Source organism: Piliocolobus tephrosceles, chromosome 11, assembly GCF_002776525.5.
Source record: "Piliocolobus tephrosceles isolate RC106 chromosome 11, ASM277652v3, whole genome shotgun sequence".
In the NCBI taxonomy this organism is placed as follows: Eukaryota; Metazoa; Chordata; class Mammalia; order Primates; family Cercopithecidae; genus Piliocolobus; species Piliocolobus tephrosceles.
In genome coordinates, this window is record NC_045444.1 from 123,953,827 (window position 1) to 123,972,372 (window position 18,546).

The window sequence follows — 18,546 nt, forward strand, 5'->3', positions numbered from 1 at the left end:
AGGCGTGAGCCACCGTGCCCGGCCAAAACAGCGGTTTTTCTATCTTCCTGAGCAGTCGAGGGAAAAGTTCTTCCCATTGCAGGCGTGTCTGAATGCAGGATGGTTGGCCGACTTGGCCCTGCCCCCCTGCCCCAATACCCTTCGCTTCTTCCCAATCTTTCTGACATCCCAATCACCCCAACATTTCCAAAATGTCCTCTAAGTCAACACTCCTGCCACTGCCAGCTGCCACCCCAGAGTGCCCTGTGCCCGGTAACGATCGTTCTCACAGTCATGGCCGTAGGGAAGGCTCCCTTGTGGTTACTGGGGGACTTGGTGAGATTGCCTACATGAGCGTTTCTTGTGGAACTGAGATACAATGCACATGGCCTCTGGGGGCCATGGGGTGGTGGGTACGCGGAGTCGAGGCACGCCTCCCTTGCGTTTCGGAGGCACTAGCCTTGTGCTGTCCGTTCTTGTCCATGTCTGTGCAGGAGGACATCACCCGGCCCACTTGGTTGCTGTGAATAGCAAACTATTTTTAGAGGCTGCTGCATCTGAGGGTTGGGGGGTTTATAGAGAAAACAAAAGTTGGTGGCTGTGGCCACTTCCTATAGCAAGGTGGCTCAGGAAAGGGATCCCGTGTCATAGCCTGGGTACACCACGGCCCCTCTAGGAGCTGGATTCCTTCTTAGCTCAGGGGAAGAATCGCACAAGGACAGAGGCCCCTGCTTGTCTGTGAACAAACTGGCCTTTGTGGCCACTTCAGCCTTGGGCTGCATCATATTCCTGTTACATTCACGTGAGTGAACTTGAATTACATCCTTAACACTTTTCCAAAAAGGTTATAAACTAGACTGGTGACATATCATGGGGCCTGGAAAAATAATGCTGCTGCTTTTTCACTTCTCTGCTTGATGCTAAAACCTGGAGGCTAAAATGAATGTGTGTAATTAATTGGAGAACTTCCTCCTGTTTGTGGAGAGCTTTACCGCTGGCAAACGGCTTCTCTCCCTGAACAGCCCTGTGGGGCATCATTTCCATCTGACATCTGAGGAGAGCTGCTGTTCATGGCCCAGTCCTCTGTCCATTGGCCCACTGGGTGTCCCTAATGTGCGCTAACAGGCTCCTGGCAAACGGCGGGCATGGCAGCCACGAATCTGCACATGAGCCGTGTGCCCTAGGTCTCCCCTGGGCTCTGCCGGGGGAGGTGGAGCGGGCCTCCGGTAACAGGCGGTGCTTTCCAGGCTGCCGGGCTTTCTCAGCCTGGGTGGAAGGAGTGACGTCAGAGCATTTCGCAGGAACTGCCTGCCCGAAAGCTGTGGCTCATAAACCCCTTCCAGCTTCTGTGTAGAATTCTGGACTCCCAGGGTATCACCAGAGAGTTTAAAAGCGGAGGAAGAACGTTTCCTGTGACTGCAGGGTGAGAGGCCCTGGGATCTGTAATTCCACACTAGGCTGGAACCCCAGAAAAGCTTCAATGCTCGGGAAATGTACGAGCGGCGCCAGGATCCCTGGAAGGAGTGTGGGGCTTTTTAGGCAAACTGCCCAGCAAGCCTCCTGCGGCACCTGCTGTCCCTCTGCCCGCAGTCAGGGCCCCTGGCCCACCGGTGTTGGTTGTGTTTCTGTTCTTTGAAGAGACCACGTGATGACGTGGTAGGAGCCGTAAGAAGGATACAAATGCCATGAGAGCTGTTAGAGCCCCAGACGCCACTGGAATTGGAGTTCAGGGTGTTGGGCTGCCCCCACCCTTAGGTAGTACGCCCACTGCCTACAACACCTCCAGCGCAGGCTGAGGCCACGTGAGGATGGAAGCACGTGGGCTAGGCCAGGAGGGCTTGCGGGAGGGCTCTCCACTCTGCACTCCGCTAGGGCTTTCTCCTTGCGTCCTGGTCAATAACTTCTTCTCTCTCTGGTTCTCCTTGGCCTCAGCTCCCTGAGGAGCTGAGCCAGGCTGTCCCTGAGTTCCCTAATCCGGAAGAAGGGACAGCCATTATCTTTGAGTGACTGTCTTCTTGCAGTTGGGAATCTCTGGGGCTCTGAGCTGGAGGCCCGTGGGGGGCCCTGGAAGAACAGGCATGAGTTGAACTATTTACCTCACTGCCCTGTGTGCCCTGCCCCAGCAGAAGCCGTTTCTGCTGTGTGGTTCTGTCTAGGACGAGAGCCCCTCAGGGCCCTCTGCATGCTGTGGGATCCCTTTGCAAAGCACCTCCTAACATGTGCTTCTGTCTGTGGCTGGGGCTGGGGATGGTGACTTCTTCACGCAGTCTTCCGCAGGCCTCTCCAGCCTGGCTCCCGAGATGCCACGCACGGTCTGTGCAGCCCAGAGAAGACCCTGCCGGGGGAGAAGGGTCACTTTTGTTGCCTGTCTCCCCATCTGGCCTGTGGGCCGGGCGCCTGGCAGATGGAGCTCCCATGGAGTTGCCCCCACAGACTCGGACTCCACAGCAGGCTGTGGGGCTGGCATCGAGGATGTGGCTGGGAGAACCTAGCTGTCTTTTTAGCCATTTGTTTCGGAGGACCTGGGGGTCATACTTGTGCTTCCTTGTGTATTTTTAGATCTCTTATCACCATACACACCACCTCCATATTAGAGGGCTGTCATATTCACATATGGTGAAGTAAGACACAAAAGTGCAATTCTGGAGTCGAGGTTCGGCTTTCTAGGATTAGGACAAGGAGGCAACTTTGATAGTAAATGGAATCTTTTTTTCCCAGCCACCCCCACCCTCAAAGACTATCTTGCTCTAAGACCCAGTTCCTGTAAAACTGTCTGTGGGGTCCCTGGCCAGGGTGGGTGGGATCCCGGGGAAAGGGCCGGGCTGTGTGCTCGGAACAGGAATGCTTCTGGACCAACCGTTGTGGGCGTTCCTGAGAAGCCAGGGAGCCTGGATCTTGTCAGAGGAGCTCCGGTCAGCTCCTCCCTCTGCTCCATCCTAACCCCACGGGCAGCAGCAGGAGCTGAGAGAGGACACGGTGGGGGCAGCGCTGCAAAACCCAGCAGCAAAACCCAGCAGCAGGGCCACCTTCTAGCAGCAGAAAGCATGAGTTTTGGTTTTGGGACTCTTTCATTTCCTTCCTTCCTTTCCTTCTTTTTTAAATTTTTGCTCTTTGTTATGAAACATTGCAACCAGACCGAGCTGTGTATGGCCCTGCTGCAAGCAGGGGCCCTTATCTTGAATGACCCCACATGCTGGGCAAGGAGGGGGCCGGGGAGGGGCTTGTGGGAACCCAGATCTGGGGTGGGACTGAGCCAACTAGTTTAAAGAGCCTTGTACCCCCACTACCCAGCCTCAACAATTGTTCGCTTATAGCCATTTACACCCCACCCAGGTTTTTTGAAGACAAGTCAGAGGGAGGTAATGTCACTGTACTCCTAAATGTTTTAGTACCTCAGCAGAGATAGTATGGGCAGAGAAGGGAGGCCTCAGGGTGTAGGACCCCAGGAGCAGACGAGTGTTCGCTCTTTCCCTGTTGGTTCCTGCGGGGTAGGGACAGACCAGCCCCCATGGACCCTAGTGAGGGCCATGCCAAGAAGCTGCTGTTCTAATCTCATCAGTGGAGGACCCAGCAAGCCCGGATCGGGCTGAAAGAATGACTCAACCTGCAGGCCATTTGGGGTATGCACAGTCTGGTCTCCTGAGTTCTCTGAAGCCCTGTGCAGGTTTTGCTTTGTATCCTAAACTCCACGGGCCCGGACTCTGCCACTGGGCTTGATCCTCTGCAGCCCAGCCCGTTCCTGTCCCCATGCTGGAAGCAGCCTCTCAACTCGCTGCCTGGGTTTCCTGTTGTTCTCCCCACCCCATACCTGCTCCCCACATTTCTATCAGAGCCCTGTTTCTAAAACAAAAGTCAGATTCCGCTGTGTTCTTAAAACCCTTCAGTGGTTCTGAATTCTTTGAAGACAAAGTTCCAGATACGGAGGCTCAGGGCGAGGGTCTGCACCCCAGGTGTCTGCACTCCTTGTCACCAGCCCCTGGTCGCAGCCACCTGGCTCTGCTTGTCCTGTTTCAGGGTCCGGCTCAGGGCTCCTGTCCCGCGGACGCCTTCCATAGCCCCCCAGGGTTGGGTCAAGTTCTCCACAGCAGCCCCCATCCCCGCCCCACGTTTCTTCCCCCATGTGGTCCTCATCACATGTACATTGTCACCAGGCGCTTTGCCTGGTTCCCGGGAGACTGGACACCTAAACCGCATTCTGGAAATCCCTCCCACCGTCTCAAGCGGTGCTGAGACACCACCGTGCATTCCCAGCACAGTGCGTTCCTGTGACCTCCGCGGGCCATGGTTAGCCCACAGGCTACTCACAGAAAGTGACAGGCCGTGTTCCGAAACTCTTCAAGCAGTCTGACATGGCTGTGGCCCTTCGTGAGATTTTATATTTTACAAAAGTGTCAGTCGATAAAGGATTCGTCCTGCACCACCGGAGCACTGGCCTGAGGTTCCCTGATCCCTGAGGACCCGCATCTGCACGGTCAGCACTCTCCCCACCGTCTGTCATCTGCTGTGCCCTGTCAGGCTGCTGTGCCATTCTTCGCAGTGTCTCTGTTTGGGGAAGAATTTTGTCGAAACTCTGCAGATTTTCTTTTCTTTCTTGCTTTTTTTTTTTTTTCAAGACAGAGTCTTGCTCTGTCTCCCAGGCTGGAGTGCAGTGGCGCGATCTTGGCTTACCGCAACCTCCACCTCCTAGGTTCACGCAATTCTTCTGCCTCAGTCTCCCGAGTAGCTGGGACTACAGGCACCCACCACCACACCCAGCTAATTTTTTGTGCTTTTAGTAGAGACAGGGTTTCACCATGTTGGCCAGGCTGGTCTCAATCTCCCAACCTCAGGTGATTCGCCTGCCTCAGCCCCCGCAAAGTGCTGGGATTACAGGTGTGAGCCACCACGCCTGGCCAACTCCGCGGATTTTCTTTCAAGCATCTTAAGCGAGTGGCAAGAGTTATTCTGTGGCTAAGTGTGTAGTTTTGTGTTCGTGAAGATGGTCATGCATGGGGGTTTTGTGCCAGTTTAAATGCTGGCTCATATATTTGTTGGTGTTTAGTCAGGTAGATTCCAAGAATTGCCTGTAAACTAAGTTGCCACTTCCGGTATTGCCAGCACTTTGTTTTCTACGTATGAGTCACGTGAGGATCATAAGGGTGGAGATGTTCTAGAAGGCGGGGTTGCAAGGATTTGGAATTGTATTCAGTGACAAATGGACTTCTTTCTGAATTCTAATGTGAGGTGGAGATCGCCATAGTTGACCTGTCCTGGAGGTGGGCCCATGTCCTCCTGAGGAATTGATGTCATAACATGGTTCATCCATGGGGTTCCTTTGTCAGCCCAAGCCCATGTGCCTCCCAGCAAAGGTCATTGTTTTTTAGTCTTTAAATGTCATTATCCCCAAGTGAGGGACAGGGTAGACCTGTTAGGCCGAAGGCGGGCCGTGATGGGAACCTTTTCCTTGGTGGAGGGCAGGCCCCCAAGAGCAGCTGGGTCTGACATTGTTTTGGAGTCTTGCGAGTCTGGAGGGGGACACCTGACAGGGAGCCCCCAGGTGGAATACTGCATGCTCAGGCAGGCGAGCTCTGCAAGGACCTTTGACCAGACCCAAGCAGAGCTAAGCTGGAATAAGGTGGGGAGCTGGGCAGGCAGGCAGGGAAGTGGGTGGGCGTGCAGGTGCCTGGGACCCCACTCAGCTCACAGAGATCCTCTCCATGTGAGAGCAGGAGTCACCTCAGACCTCCTCTCCTTCTGTTATCTGCTAGTGTGTAATAAATATCCACAATTCAGCGGCTTAGGATAACACATAGTTACGATCTCACAGTTTCTGTGGTCGGGAGTCTGGGCACATTGACCAAGCGCAGTGGCTCATGCTGGTAATCCCAGCACTTTGCGAGGCTGAGGCAGGCGAATGGCATGAACCCAGGAGTTTGAGACCAGCCTGGGCAATGTGGCAAAATCCTGTCTCTATAAAAAATACAAAAATTAGCCGGGTGTGGTGGCACCTGCCCTGTAGTGCTAGCTACTCGGGAGGTTGAGATGGGAGAATCACTTGAACCTGGGAGGCGGAGGTTGCAGTGAGCTGTGATCACGCCACTCCAGCCTGGTGACAGAGGGAGACCCTGTCTCAAAAAAAAAAAAAAAAAAAGAGCCTGGACTCAGCCCCACTGGGCCCTGTGTTCAGGTCTCACAAGGCTACAACCAAGGTGTCGGCCACTCTGGAGTCTTTCTGGAGTTCGGGCCCCTCTTCTGAGCCACATTTTTGTTGGAAGAATTCAGTTCCTTGTGGTTGTAGGACTGAGGTCACTATTCTGGTGTCAGTCAGCCAGGGGTTGCTGTCAGCTCGTTGAGGTCCCTCCTACTGTGCAGCTTGCTTTCTCAAAGCCAGCAAGGACACTCTGACTTCTAGACCGTCTTTTAAAGGGTTCTCCTGATTAGGGCAGGCCCACAGGATAATCTCTCTTTTGAGCAAGACAGTCAACTGATGAAGGATCTTAATTATTATTTTTTAATACTCTTTGCCACATAATACAGCCCAATTACAGTGGTGCCATCCATTATGTCCATGGTCCCACACACTCAGTGGGAGAGGGGTATGCAGGGCAGGTACTCTGGTGGTGGGAGTCTTGGGGACCAGCCCACAATTCCACGGTCCCACGCAGTGGGAGACGGCTATGCAGGGCGTGTACACCAGAATCTTGAGGACCAACCCAGAATTCGGCCGACTGCCCTTGTCTCTCCCTCCATTCCCTTCTGGTGCCCTTCTTTCCCCCAACCCTTTCCTCTTTCTTACATCTCACCCCTCTGCTCTGCTTCTTCTTTCCGTATGGCCCCCCTTCTCTTTTTCCTGGCCCCTCCTCTCTGTTCCTCCGCCCCCCAACCCCCAAGCTGGTGGGCTGCGGCTGCTTTGAAACCTCATACCTGCTCTGAACTGACTTAGAAACAATGGCACAGAGCCACCTGCCTTACTAGGAAGGGCTGCCCTTGGCGTGGCGTTGGTCACTTTGCTGGCCCATTGGTAGGGCTGTAGGATGTCACTCTAATGCCTTTCCTTCTCTGTCTCCTTCCTCTTTGCTAGATCTTTGTATAGACCCAAGAGGCCTTTCTTTTGTTTGAGACAAGGTCTCACTCTGTCACCCAGGCTGGAGTGCAGTGGCACAATCACAGCTCACTACAACCTCAACTTCCCAGGCTCCAGTGATCCTCCCACCTCAGCCTCCCAAGTAGCTGGGACCACAGGTGTGTGCTACCACACCTGGCTAATTTTTGTACTGTTGGTAGAGACAGGGTTTTACCATGTTACCCAGGCTGGTCTCAAACTCTTGACCTCAAGAGATCCACCTGCCAGGGCCTCCCAAAGTGCTAGGATTCCAGGCCTGAGCCACCATGCCTAGCCTGGCCCCAATAGGCCCTACACACCATGTATTATGGTCTTGGAAATTGAAAATGGCAACAAGGTATCAAACTCTTGATGCAATTGTGATTTTTGACACCCCTTGATTTGAAAGACATGGGGTGGGTTGATAAAGGAGCCAAGTGAATAGAACAGATTCCTCATGAGGACACAAGCCAGGCAACCTCAAGACGACAGATCAAGTATGGCCAGTTTGCAACTTAGATTAAAATTGAGAAAGAAGATACATCTGTAATATAGTGTAAGTCTAGGATGGGAGAGATGGATGTCCCTGTCAGGACCACCCCCATGCCAGGAGCTTGCTAGCCACCTCGGAAGTCCCATTTTAATATTATCTAGGAGTCAGTTGTGGTGGTGCAAACCTGTAGTCCCAGCTACTCAGGAGGCTGAGGCAGGTTGCTACAACCCAGGAGTTCCTGGCTGCAGTGAGCTGTGATCACACCTGTGAATACACACACACTGCACTTCAGCCTGGGTGACAGAACAAGACCCCATCCCCAAAGGAAAAAGAAAAAAAAAAAAAGGAAGAAAAAAAGGAAAACATTATGCAAGACGTCTGAAAACTGTTTATAGAACCATTGGTGGAAGGATTACAGACGTATTCTCAAAAACACTTAAGTAGAAAGAGGGTGGGGTTTATTTGATACCAGAAAACCTACGTTCAGTAACATGCCATCGAGCTTACTGGGTTGTTGTATCACATGAAACGGTGCATACGCATGCGGTTTGTAAACTGTTTTGTAAGTCGTTTGTAGAAACAGTTCAGATGCCAAGCTCGATAGCATCATGTCCATTCCTGCTCAAGCATTTGAAACGTTCTCATGGAGCAGAATGTGGCAGAACAGCTACAAGCTGAAAAATACTTATATGGAGGCTAATTTTTTAGTGCAAGGAAGGACTCCAACAGCTAGAACCATTCTGCTGTGATCTACATTGTGTTGGGAAAAGATGGACTCCTGGCACGGCTGTGTTGAAGGGGAAGCTGAGAGTGCGTGTGTGCTGAGAAGTGACTGGATGGGAGTTCGCTGGGATTACGGTCCCAGCTCCATGCCAGCCAGCCCTATGACCTCAGATGGGTCTGGCAGCTTCTCCAGGCCTCCACTTTCTGCTCTGTAAAGCAAGGGATTGAACTGGAAACCTGGAGTAGCATCCAGCTGTTAACACTCTGCTCCATGCGTCTGTCAGAGCTCCAGAGGGAGGCTGACTGCCCAGCCCTGCCACTTACAGGCTGTGTGACCTCAGGCAAGTTACTTACCTTCTCTGTGCCTTAGTTCCCTCATGTTTAAAGTGGGGATGGTAACAGTCTCTGCCTAATGAGGCTATTTCAGGGAGTACATGGCATCATATCCATAAAGCTCTTAGAATAGTTCCTGCCTAGCATGTGGTAAGGGCTTGATAAATGGTAGCAGTTCTTATAACGACTGTTTCTGTTGCTCGTGACCACCCTTTTACTCTGTTAGTCTGGAATTTATTGCTGTATATCTGTTAAACTCTGAACAAGATTTTCTTCCGCATCATCACTGCTGACCCTCCACTGGGAAGGTGCCCGCTGCTCTGTCCTCTAATAAGATACTCTGTCTGTTTCAGGCGGAGGCCCGGCTCGCTGCAAAACGGGCGGCCCGCGCGGAGGCTCGTGAGATCCGCATGAAGGAGCTGGAGCGGCAGCAGAAGGAGGTAACGTTTGGGACTCCTTGTTGGGTCTTTTCACAGTGATTTGCGTTCTGGGCCCAGCGTGCAAGGGCAGGCACCTGTTGCTGCAGATGCACCTGGCTGGCTCACGTTGCTCATGATCGGAGTGCGTTTGTACCTGTGACTTCTGCCCAAGGTCAGGCCGGGAGTGCACATAGCTAGCACGGATATCAGGCATGCCTGCTCAGACCTGCTGGCTCCTGAGAGGGGCTTAGAAGCCTCTTGCCTGTGAAGATCGTCGTTTCCAGCTGCAAGGAGCCAAAATGTTCAGGGTCTCTAACTGTTGTACTAGATTCTCTGGATTAAAGTAGAAAAGAGGAATGGATTAATGAGTTTTTAAACTGGTCAAATTGTTTTGTTTAAAAATATGTCCCCCGTGGTCTGTAGAATGTTGGTCACACACGGGCTCCAGGTTTCAGGATATCTAGAGCTCCTGTGTGATAGAGAGACAGGCAGGAACACATGGATGAAGCAGGCAGGGAAGAAATTCCTCCCTGGGAAAATGGCTAGCAATGTGTTGACACACCTGCTCAAGCCATTTGCAAGTTACTTTCATCATCCTGAGCTGGAGCTGGGAGTCATTTCCGACAGCATGAGGGTTCTTTAACTCACAGTTATGGTGTGACCTTTTCTATGACCTCAGAGACATAGAAGCTGAGACCCCACTCAGTCCATGTTCTCCCGTGGGCCATGCCCTGGGGCCAAGGGACTGTCCACACCCGAGCCCGCCCCCAAGGGCTTTTCTTCTTAAGAAGATTTGAATTTATTTTGTTAGACAGAAGTAACCAGCTGCCTTCCCCAGGGTTGACTTTCTTGTTTGGCTTACATAGCCAAATGTAAAAAGGCGAGCCAGTGTTTAAAACCAGTAAGATTTCCCATGAAAACCTGAATTTCCAGATTCTCTTACGGTGGTTGTAGATTCTGCCACATTCCCAGCAAAGACCAAGCTGGCCACGTTCCCCGCAGGGTTGGGGCCCTGCTGCCGGTCTAACGTGCTCATTGCCCTCTGCTGCTAGGAGTTTGCTGCTCCGTGTAGAAACCTGCATGCAGAGGCTGGGCAGTGTCACCGAGCCCTGGGAACCGTCCTGCACACTCAAGCTCTGGTATCCATAGTGGTGCCGGAGGCCACTAGATGGAATAGTGCTTTTATTCTGAACTGGTTTTTAAATATGTATATGTATAATTTTTTTTTTTTTTTTTTTTTGAGATCAAGTCTTGCTCTTTTGCCCAGGCTGGAGTACAGTGACATAAGCTTCACTCACTGCAACCTCTGCCTCCAGATTCAAGCGATTGTCACGCCTTAGCCTCCCAAGTAGCTGGGATTATAGGTGCGCACCACCATGCCTGGCTAATTTTTGTATTTTTAATAGAGACGGGGTTTCTCTATGTTGGCCAGAGTGGTCTCAAACTCCTGATCTCAAGTGATCCTCCTGCCTTGACCTCCTGGCCTCCCAAAGTGCTAGGATTACAGGCGTGAGCCACCACACCTGGCTTAAATATATATATTTTTTAAATGACAATTTCTTTCTTTTTTTTTTTGAGACGGAGTCTTGCTCTGTCGCCCGGGCTGGAGTGCAGCGGCCGGATCTCAGCTCACTGCAAGCTCCGCCTCCTGGGTTTACGCCATTCTCCTATCTCAGCCTCCCTAGTAGCTGGGACTACAGGCGCCCGCCACCTCGCCCGGCTAGTTTTTTGTATTTTTTGGTAGAGACGGGGTTTCACCATGTTAGCCAGGATGGTCTCGATCTCCTGACCTCGTGATCCGCCCATCTCGGCCTCCCAAAGTGCTGGGATTACAGGCTTGAGCCACCACACCCGGCCTTAAATGACAATTTCAAGTGCTTTTTCACACTGCCCAGTATCAGTGTTTCTGTAGAAATGTCTGTTCATACCTCAGCGGACACTCTCAAGCTCCTTGTGTGCAGGACACTACTGACCCCTTCCGTCTGTTTTAGAAACCTAACAGCAGCAGGTGGGCAAGGTGGTTAATTTGGCGGGCAGTGGCCACTGTTTCTTAGGACACACCACTGTGTGAGCAGACGGCTGCCTCTTTCTCCAGAGCCAAAAGCCACCCCCTCAGGCTAATGCTGGCGTTCCGAGGTTTATCCGATTTTAATTCACTTCGCCTGGCTCTCCAATAGGACCTCAGTCTTTGTGTTTTTTATTAAGGTCGTAAAAGAGTTGTAAAAAGAATTTCCCAAAATATGTTGTTGTTCTGGCAGGTTTTGCACAGTTGATGGGATTTTAAGGCCCCCTGCCCTGTTCATAGTTCCCGTGTCTCAGCTCTGTTGTTACAGCAGAGCCAAGGGCCCAGAGGACGCAGACGGCCGTGAAGCTGTGAGTGGGCCCCACTCGGCCTTCATGATGGCATCCGTCATCCTTTCTTTATCTTTCTCTTGTACAGTAGATGTAATGAAAGTTACTTTCATCAAGAATACAAACCTAGGATTTCTACAAAATCAAGGTGAAAAAAGAATCATGTAGTATGTACGTACATCTTCCAAATTAAACATTTAGATAAAAACATATTGTATCTTTTTTTTTTCTTTTTTTGAGACAGAATCTTGCTCTGTAGCCCAGGCTGGAGTGCAGTGGCACAATCTTGGCTCACTGCAGCCTCCCTCTCCTGGGTTCAAGCGATTCTCCTGCCTCAGCATCCTGAGTAGCTGGGACTACAGGTGCCCGCCACCATGCCCGGCTAATTTTTTGTATTTTTGGTAGAGATGGGGTTTCACCGTGTTAAGCAGGATGGTCTCCAACTCCTGACCTCGTGATCTGCCCGTTTCGGCCTCCCAAAGTGTTGGGACTACAGGCGTTAGCCACCGCACCCGCCCCATATTATATCCTTAATTATGGATAGAATTGATTTAAATATATATATATAGATATAAGCAGCTTGTTACAAAGTTGTTGGGCAAAGGTTCTTGATTTAAAAAATAACTAAGATGGGCTGGGCGCGGTGGCTCAAGCCTGTAATCCCAGCACTTTGGGAGGCCGAGACGGGTGGATCACGAGGTCAGGAGATGGAGACCATCCTGGCTAACCCGGTGAAACCCCGTCTCTACTAAAAATACAAAAAACTAGCCGGGCGAGGTGGCGGGTGCCTGTAGTCCCAGCTACTCGGGAGGCTGAGGCAGGAGAATGGCGTAAACCCGGGAGGCGGAGCTTGCAGTGAGCTGAGGTCCGGCCACTGCACTCCAGCCCGGGCGACCGAGCGAGACTCCGTCTCAAAAAAATAAATAAATAAATAACTAAGATGAATTAGGCAAGCAGTCATCTATGTGAATGGCCTCCTTTAAAAGCAAAGCATCCCTTTATTCGTTTGATTCAAAGGAAGCCCTTTTCTGTTGCATTTTAATTGTACAACGTAAGGACAATCTGTTGCTGGACTCCCGCATCTCTGTTGTAGTATTCCAAGCCACACCAGAAGAAAAATAAAAAATAAGCCAGGCGTGGTGGCATGTACCTGTAGTCCCAGCTACTCAGGACACTGAGGCAGGAGCATTGCTTGAGCCCAGGAGCCTGAAGCAATGATCGGGCCATGATTGTCCCTGTGCGTAGCCACTGCACTCCCGCTGGGGCAACATAATGAGACCCCCATCTCTTTCAAAAAGTCAAAAAATAAAAAGCAGTTGCTACTCCAGGTGGGAAGCCAAGTCTTGGGCATTTAATTTTAGTATCGTAAAAAGGGGGTGCAGAGCAGCCCTCGCTGATACTTCTGATGAGCATAGGCCTTGCAGAGAACATCTGATGAAATCTGGGAAGTCTGATGTAAAACGCCATGGTTCGCCCTCTTCAGCACATGTACAGATGTCATTTGCTTAGTAGATCGCATTCAGATTTTGAAATTCTTCTCCCTACAGCATGGTTTTATCATAAAGATATTTCAGGGGGCCACAGGGCTCAAAATATCTCGTCCTATTGCAAATTCGGTGGAAAGTCCTCCACCAAGAGTGGTGGTTTTGGTCTGTGTCTCAGACAGCAGGGACCCGAGGAGGGGTGGTGTCCCTTGCAGGCAGCACCTTTGGCCAACGTTACCTTTTGCACGGTCCTCTGTGGATCTGCAGTCTCAGCTTCCTCATCACTGATGCCTGCACCTCTGCCCTCACGACTATGGCTTGCGGCTATGACACAGGGCGGGCGTCGTGGGCGTGGCTGCAGACTCCTGCCTGGGGTTGGTCACAGACCAGGACCCAGAGCCACCCAAATTTACCAGGTTGTGGAACGAGAGCCTGGGAAGGTAGGAGACGTGTCAGGAGGGGCAGAGAAATGAACGTGGCCAAGATGGTGAATGAGGACACGGAGTGAAGCAGCTCTACGGAGGGGAAAGCCACTCTTTGTGGCAGCAGAGGATGGATGTGACAGACAGGAAGCTGCCCTGGGAGACGAGAGCCAGACGAGGAAGGGCCGGCCCAGTCAGCCCAGCGCAGCATGCGTTCCTAACGACCGCAACAGTGCCTTCATGAATTTAGGGTCTTTGCAAGGGGATGACATTCTTTCTTGTTTAAAGTTTATGTCTGCTTCTTCAAAAGAAGGATTGAAAGATCCTAAATAAGATGGATGTGTATTTTGTTACTAGTCAGAGAAGCCTGGGGTTGGGATACATCTCAGGGCCCCTGCCGTGCAGCAGAGCTGGGCTTGGGGCTGTCACCTACCGTCGGTGGCGGGCATCTTCCCGAACTTCACAGGTGAGGAGAACAGGCCTTAGGGGGAGAAACAGTTTTCCCCGAATCCAAGAAAATGGCCAAGCCAAGGTTCAAACCGGATTTGACAAGATGCAAAGCCTGTGGTCTTCCTAGCACACCCCTCTGTCTCGAAATCAGTTCTGCAGCCAACAATAAAAACAAGTAAGAGTGGAGGATGGAGTGAATCCGTGGACCATGGGGTTGAAGTTCACGTTGAGGATGCTGGCGCCCACAGCAGAGGGGGAAATAGAATGATCCACATAATCCTAGTCACTTTCCAAGTGGAAGCATGCCTTGAAAAATAAAGTTCTCCTTCGTGCAGAATTTGAGGCACAGGAGTATGAAACATAAAATAGACAATTTTGTTAGAATTTTCTATAAATACAGAATCAGTAGCCGTTCACCTAGCTGTGTTTTTATATGATCCGAAGGGTGGGGCAGAGGCCAGGAGGAGTGTACCCATGTGTGCGCGCACGCATTCGTGTGTGCATGTGTGTGTATGTGCACTCACACACGAGCATCTGTGTATGCATCCAGAGGGAAGAGTGAGTCGAGCTGGTGGGGTCTGAGCTTGCACGTCTTGGGGCCATCTTCGGGCGGTGCCTGGAGGATTTAGGAAGGTGCCTCACACTCTTCTTTGCATATCAAGTCTCTGGGCCTGGCTATTATTAGAACCAGTTAACACAATTGGAGGTTATACAATCTGGTAGCTTGGGGCACTGGCATTTTAAGTTGTTGATTAAGGGGAAATGAATATGTTTTGGAAGACCCGTGTTTAAAGGGGAGGGTTGATACTTTGGTGTAAAAATTGAGAAACCTGATCCCTGTTTTCATCTGGTTCAAAAGCCATCTCACCTGCATGCAGGCGTTTCTGAGCAGGCTCAGGGTTTTCTTGAGGGGGCCGCTGTGAGAACACTGAGAAGGGCAGGAAGCTGACCGGGGTTGGTGTCCCCCAAGGGAAGCGTGGAGGTGGTTCTTTTCAGCACACAGACGGCAAGAACACACCACAGCTTACTCTAGCTGCATTCCAGGGTCTGGTTAAAAGGATATGAGCTCTTTTTTAATGGATTTGTTAGGGGAGAATAATGTACATATTTTTGGGAAATTCAAGTGAACCTTGAACTTCTTAGGGAGAATCTACACTGATAGAAAAAATGGTGATCGGGGTATGTCTTTTCTTGCTACTGACTTGATACACATTTTGGTTAGAGATGCTTTGTTTCTTACAGTCATATTGTTGGATATAGTCACATGTGTTCCCCCATATAAGACTAGAAATGCCAACTTCTTGGTCTCGCAGTTTTGGCAGTGCCTTCAATAGTGCCTGATATGATAAATGTCTTAATGAAGAATGAATGAAAAAGAGTAGCTATCTCAGTTTTATCTAGCGATTACTACAAAATTAAGAGAAACCTCTGAAGCAAACGAATGTGTCAATGTATGATAATAACCTCTTTTAGGAAGATTTCTGTTACATTCAAATGAACACTCCATTTAGCTGGAATTTTCCCGTTATTCTGTATGTGTCTGTGTCTTGTTTTTCTAAGACCACCAGAGCGAGCACCAAAGAACCAGCAAGTAGGCAAAGGTCAGGCGCAAAACTGCTAGTTTATTTTAGTAACCTAAGGTGTGGAGAAGTCTGTCGGCCTCCGGCAAAGAAGGCCGGCAGAGTTCCCCTCCCCCAAGCTCTCGGACAGAGTTCGGACATCCCGACAGGACTGGGAAGCTGGGAAGTCTGCCGGGCTGTGAGAAGTCCGCGTGGCTCAATGGCGGAGAGCGGCTTTTCTAGGAGTGGGAGGGCAATAGGCGGGGCACGGGCGTGTCAGGGGCGTTCCGCAGGTGCGACCAGGTAAATCTTGGTCTCTTCGGATTGACGTCACCTGGCGCATGCCCAGTTGGTCTGCACCTTCCCGGGCACCGGCTGCCTTTTCGCACACGCGGGAAGAGTTGGGGGGGGGGGATGAAGAACCCGGAAGTGCACCATCTTGCCTCCGTTCGTCCAAACAGTCCAACCTTTTATTGATAATAGTGATAAAGGGGCGCCGTGGTCTGTCTGGCTACTTCCTGCTGTTAAGGGGCGTCGTTAAGGTCAGGGCCCATGGTTGGTATTTGGACGCACGGATGAAAAATAAAATAAGGCACAGTATTAGTATAGGAATGAGGAATGGAAGCATTTGTTGGAATATGAGCAAAACCCAGAAGGATAGCCCTGGCAAGGTTGGGGAGTATGAGATAGTTAAGAAAATTTAGTAAGTTTGAGGCGAGTGGGGGAAAGCCAAACTGATTTCCACTGATTGCTTTTTAGTTGGGAATGAGGAATGAGTGCGCAAAGTACTTGTTGGCCAGGCAGCAATTAAGGATTGGAGTTTTTCGTGGAGTGGATGGCTTTCCACTTACTCCTACTACAGAGATATTGGATGGAAGGCTAGGTCCAGAGAAGGACGACAAAAACAGAATAGGTAGCCTCGCTGTTGATTAAAAAATTGTCTTACCCGCTACCAGGAGAGTTACCCGCGTCTTGGCGAGGGTGATGGGGGTCCCCGAGTCTCGGCACCTTCAGTTGTCGTCCAGATGTAGGAGCTGAAAGGAGCTCCCAGGATCCTGGGAAAGGGGGTCACGTGGAGGCGTGGCACCTGTTCTCAGGGTGGGGCAATCAGACTTCCAGTTTCCTCCCTGCTGGCAAGCAGGGCAGGGGGGTTGCTGGTGGACGAGGGTTAGGACATTCACTGGCCTAACGTCCCGATGCCTTGCACTTATAGCAAGGCTGCGTTGGGGCTCGGGGACCTTGCGGACACCTGTTGGCATAGTGTCCTGCCTTGCCGCACTTATAGCAGGCAGGCTCCTTTTGCAGCTTTGGAGTCTGCACGGTGTGTGCTCTCTGGTCTGGGGTTACGACTGGGCTGTAAAGCCGCTGCTAGGAGCTGAACCTTCTGTTCAAGGCAAGCCTGCCGTCTCCTCTCTGGAGCTATAGACCTTAAAGGCTAATTTAACTAGGTCTTGTATTGGTGTCTGAGGACCATCCTCTACCTTTTGAAGTTTTTTACGAATGTCAGGAGCTGATTGAGAAATGAAATAAGACGCCAAAATGGTGGAAAGATCGGCCAATGAAAAAGGGACATGTACTCTGACTACCCCTCCGCCCCAGCCACCTCTCGCAAAGGTGCTAACACTGTAGGAGGGTGTGTGCAGAGATAGGGGACTCAAGACAGCCAGTTGGGGGCCCCGAAGGAGGCACGGGACCCAGTGGATTACTAGTAGATAAGGAGGAGGGAGGAGGAGTCTGGGCAGGAAGGGAGGGGGTGGGGAGAGCGGGGAGAGAAGGAGTATAGGGACCAGAGCCTAAGGCCCAAAAGCCTTGTATGTAAATTTCGGACCACTTGCCTAGCCGCTGGCAGAAATTGCTGAGGTCGATCACGCCACAGTGGAAAGGAAAATTAACCGCTTCCTCCTAAGTTCTTGTTCAAGCTGTAAGGTTTTTAAATTGGCTAGGAGGCACCCTAAGGGGGTGCTCTTTGGAAAGTTGGATTGGGGGGTTTCCCGTTTGTTTCCTCTTTACTTACACAATGGACACAATGGAAATGGAAGTGGATCTCTGCCTGGCTTCAAAGCGTCCTTTGGAACCAGCAGAGACAGACTGGAGGCTCTTGAAGCCAAAGTGGAGAGTACCTTCAGGCGGACGTCTCCGTCCTGCAAGGGTCTCCCAAGCCACTTGGTGGCTCAAAATGGACCTCGGACCCGCACAGGATTTCTGGCCGAGGGAAGTAAAGAGGAGACAAGGGCACTTACCCCAGAGAGGCCGTGAGAGTGAGCGAAGCGGGTCTCAGGTCCTGGTCCGTCCGCGGCGTGGAACGAGGAGGAGGAGGCTCCCCGGACCCTGGGGGCCCTGAGGAGGGGTCTCCTCCCGGGTTTCGGCACCATCTGTCTTGTTTTTCTAAGACCACCAGAGCGAGCACCAAAGAACCAGCAAGTAGGCAAAGGTCAGGCACAAAACTGCTAGTTTATTTTAGTAACCTAAGGTGTGGAGAAGTCTGTCGGCCTCCGGCAAAGAAGGCCGGCAGAGTTCCCCTCCCCCAAGCTCTCGGACGGAGTTCCGACATCCCGACAGGACTGGGAAGCTGGGAAGTCCCCCGGGCTGTGAGAAGGCCGCGTGGCTCAATGGCGGAGAGCGGCTTTTCTAGGAGTGGGAGGGCAATAGGCGGGGCACGGGCGTGTCAGGGGCGTTCCGCAGGTGCCACCAGGTAAATCTTGGTCTCTTCGGATTGACGTCACCTGGCGCATGCCCAGTTGGTCTGCACCTTCCCGGGCGCCGGCTGCCTTTTCGCACGCGCCGGAAGAGTTGGGAGTGGGGGGATGAAGAACCCGGAAGTGCACCATCTTGCCTCCGTTCGTCCAAACAGTCTGTGTGAATCAGAACATCAAAGCCTCTTTCTTCATTATTTGTGAATTTGACCAGTTAACTTTCCAATTAAGTTTCTGCACTTTTTGGTTAAACTTTTATTACTGCAAAAGGAAATTTTGAATTAAAGATGAAGGAAGAACTTTTTCTTATTGATAGCAATAGGTTATACAGACTTCTGTATTAGAATAATAGCAGTATTTTGGGTAGAGATTCGTGTGGCTATGCCCCTATTTCCCCGATGTATCTAAAATGGAATGTAAAGTAAGTGATAAAATTACAAACTCTTGTCAGTGGGACCTCACATGTTTTCTTATTCACATTTTACTGTCATTCATTGTGGCTTTGATTCATATGGGGAGAACTTTTCATTCTGATGTTACAGCTTCTTTAATTGGATT

The 18,546-nt window shown here is 51.2% G+C and overlaps 1 protein-coding gene across 6 annotated transcripts in view; it reads left to right on the forward strand.

Moving 5' to 3' along the window:
• The window catches only part of LRRFIP1 (LRR binding FLII interacting protein 1), a 101,286-nt gene that overhangs the window by 7,480 nt on the left and 75,260 nt on the right, over positions 1 to 18,546 (forward strand). For all 6 annotated transcript variants that reach the window (XR_002735052.1, XR_002735050.1, XM_023228721.1 and 3 more), the window contains exon 2: positions 8,963 to 9,049. Coding sequence is in view for 4 of the 6 variants with exons in the window: in XM_023228721.1 (XP_023084489.1) it covers positions 8,963 to 9,049 (87 nt within the window). In the remaining 2 variants the exon portion in view is untranslated. The remainder of the gene's footprint in view (positions 1 to 8,962; positions 9,050 to 18,546) is intronic.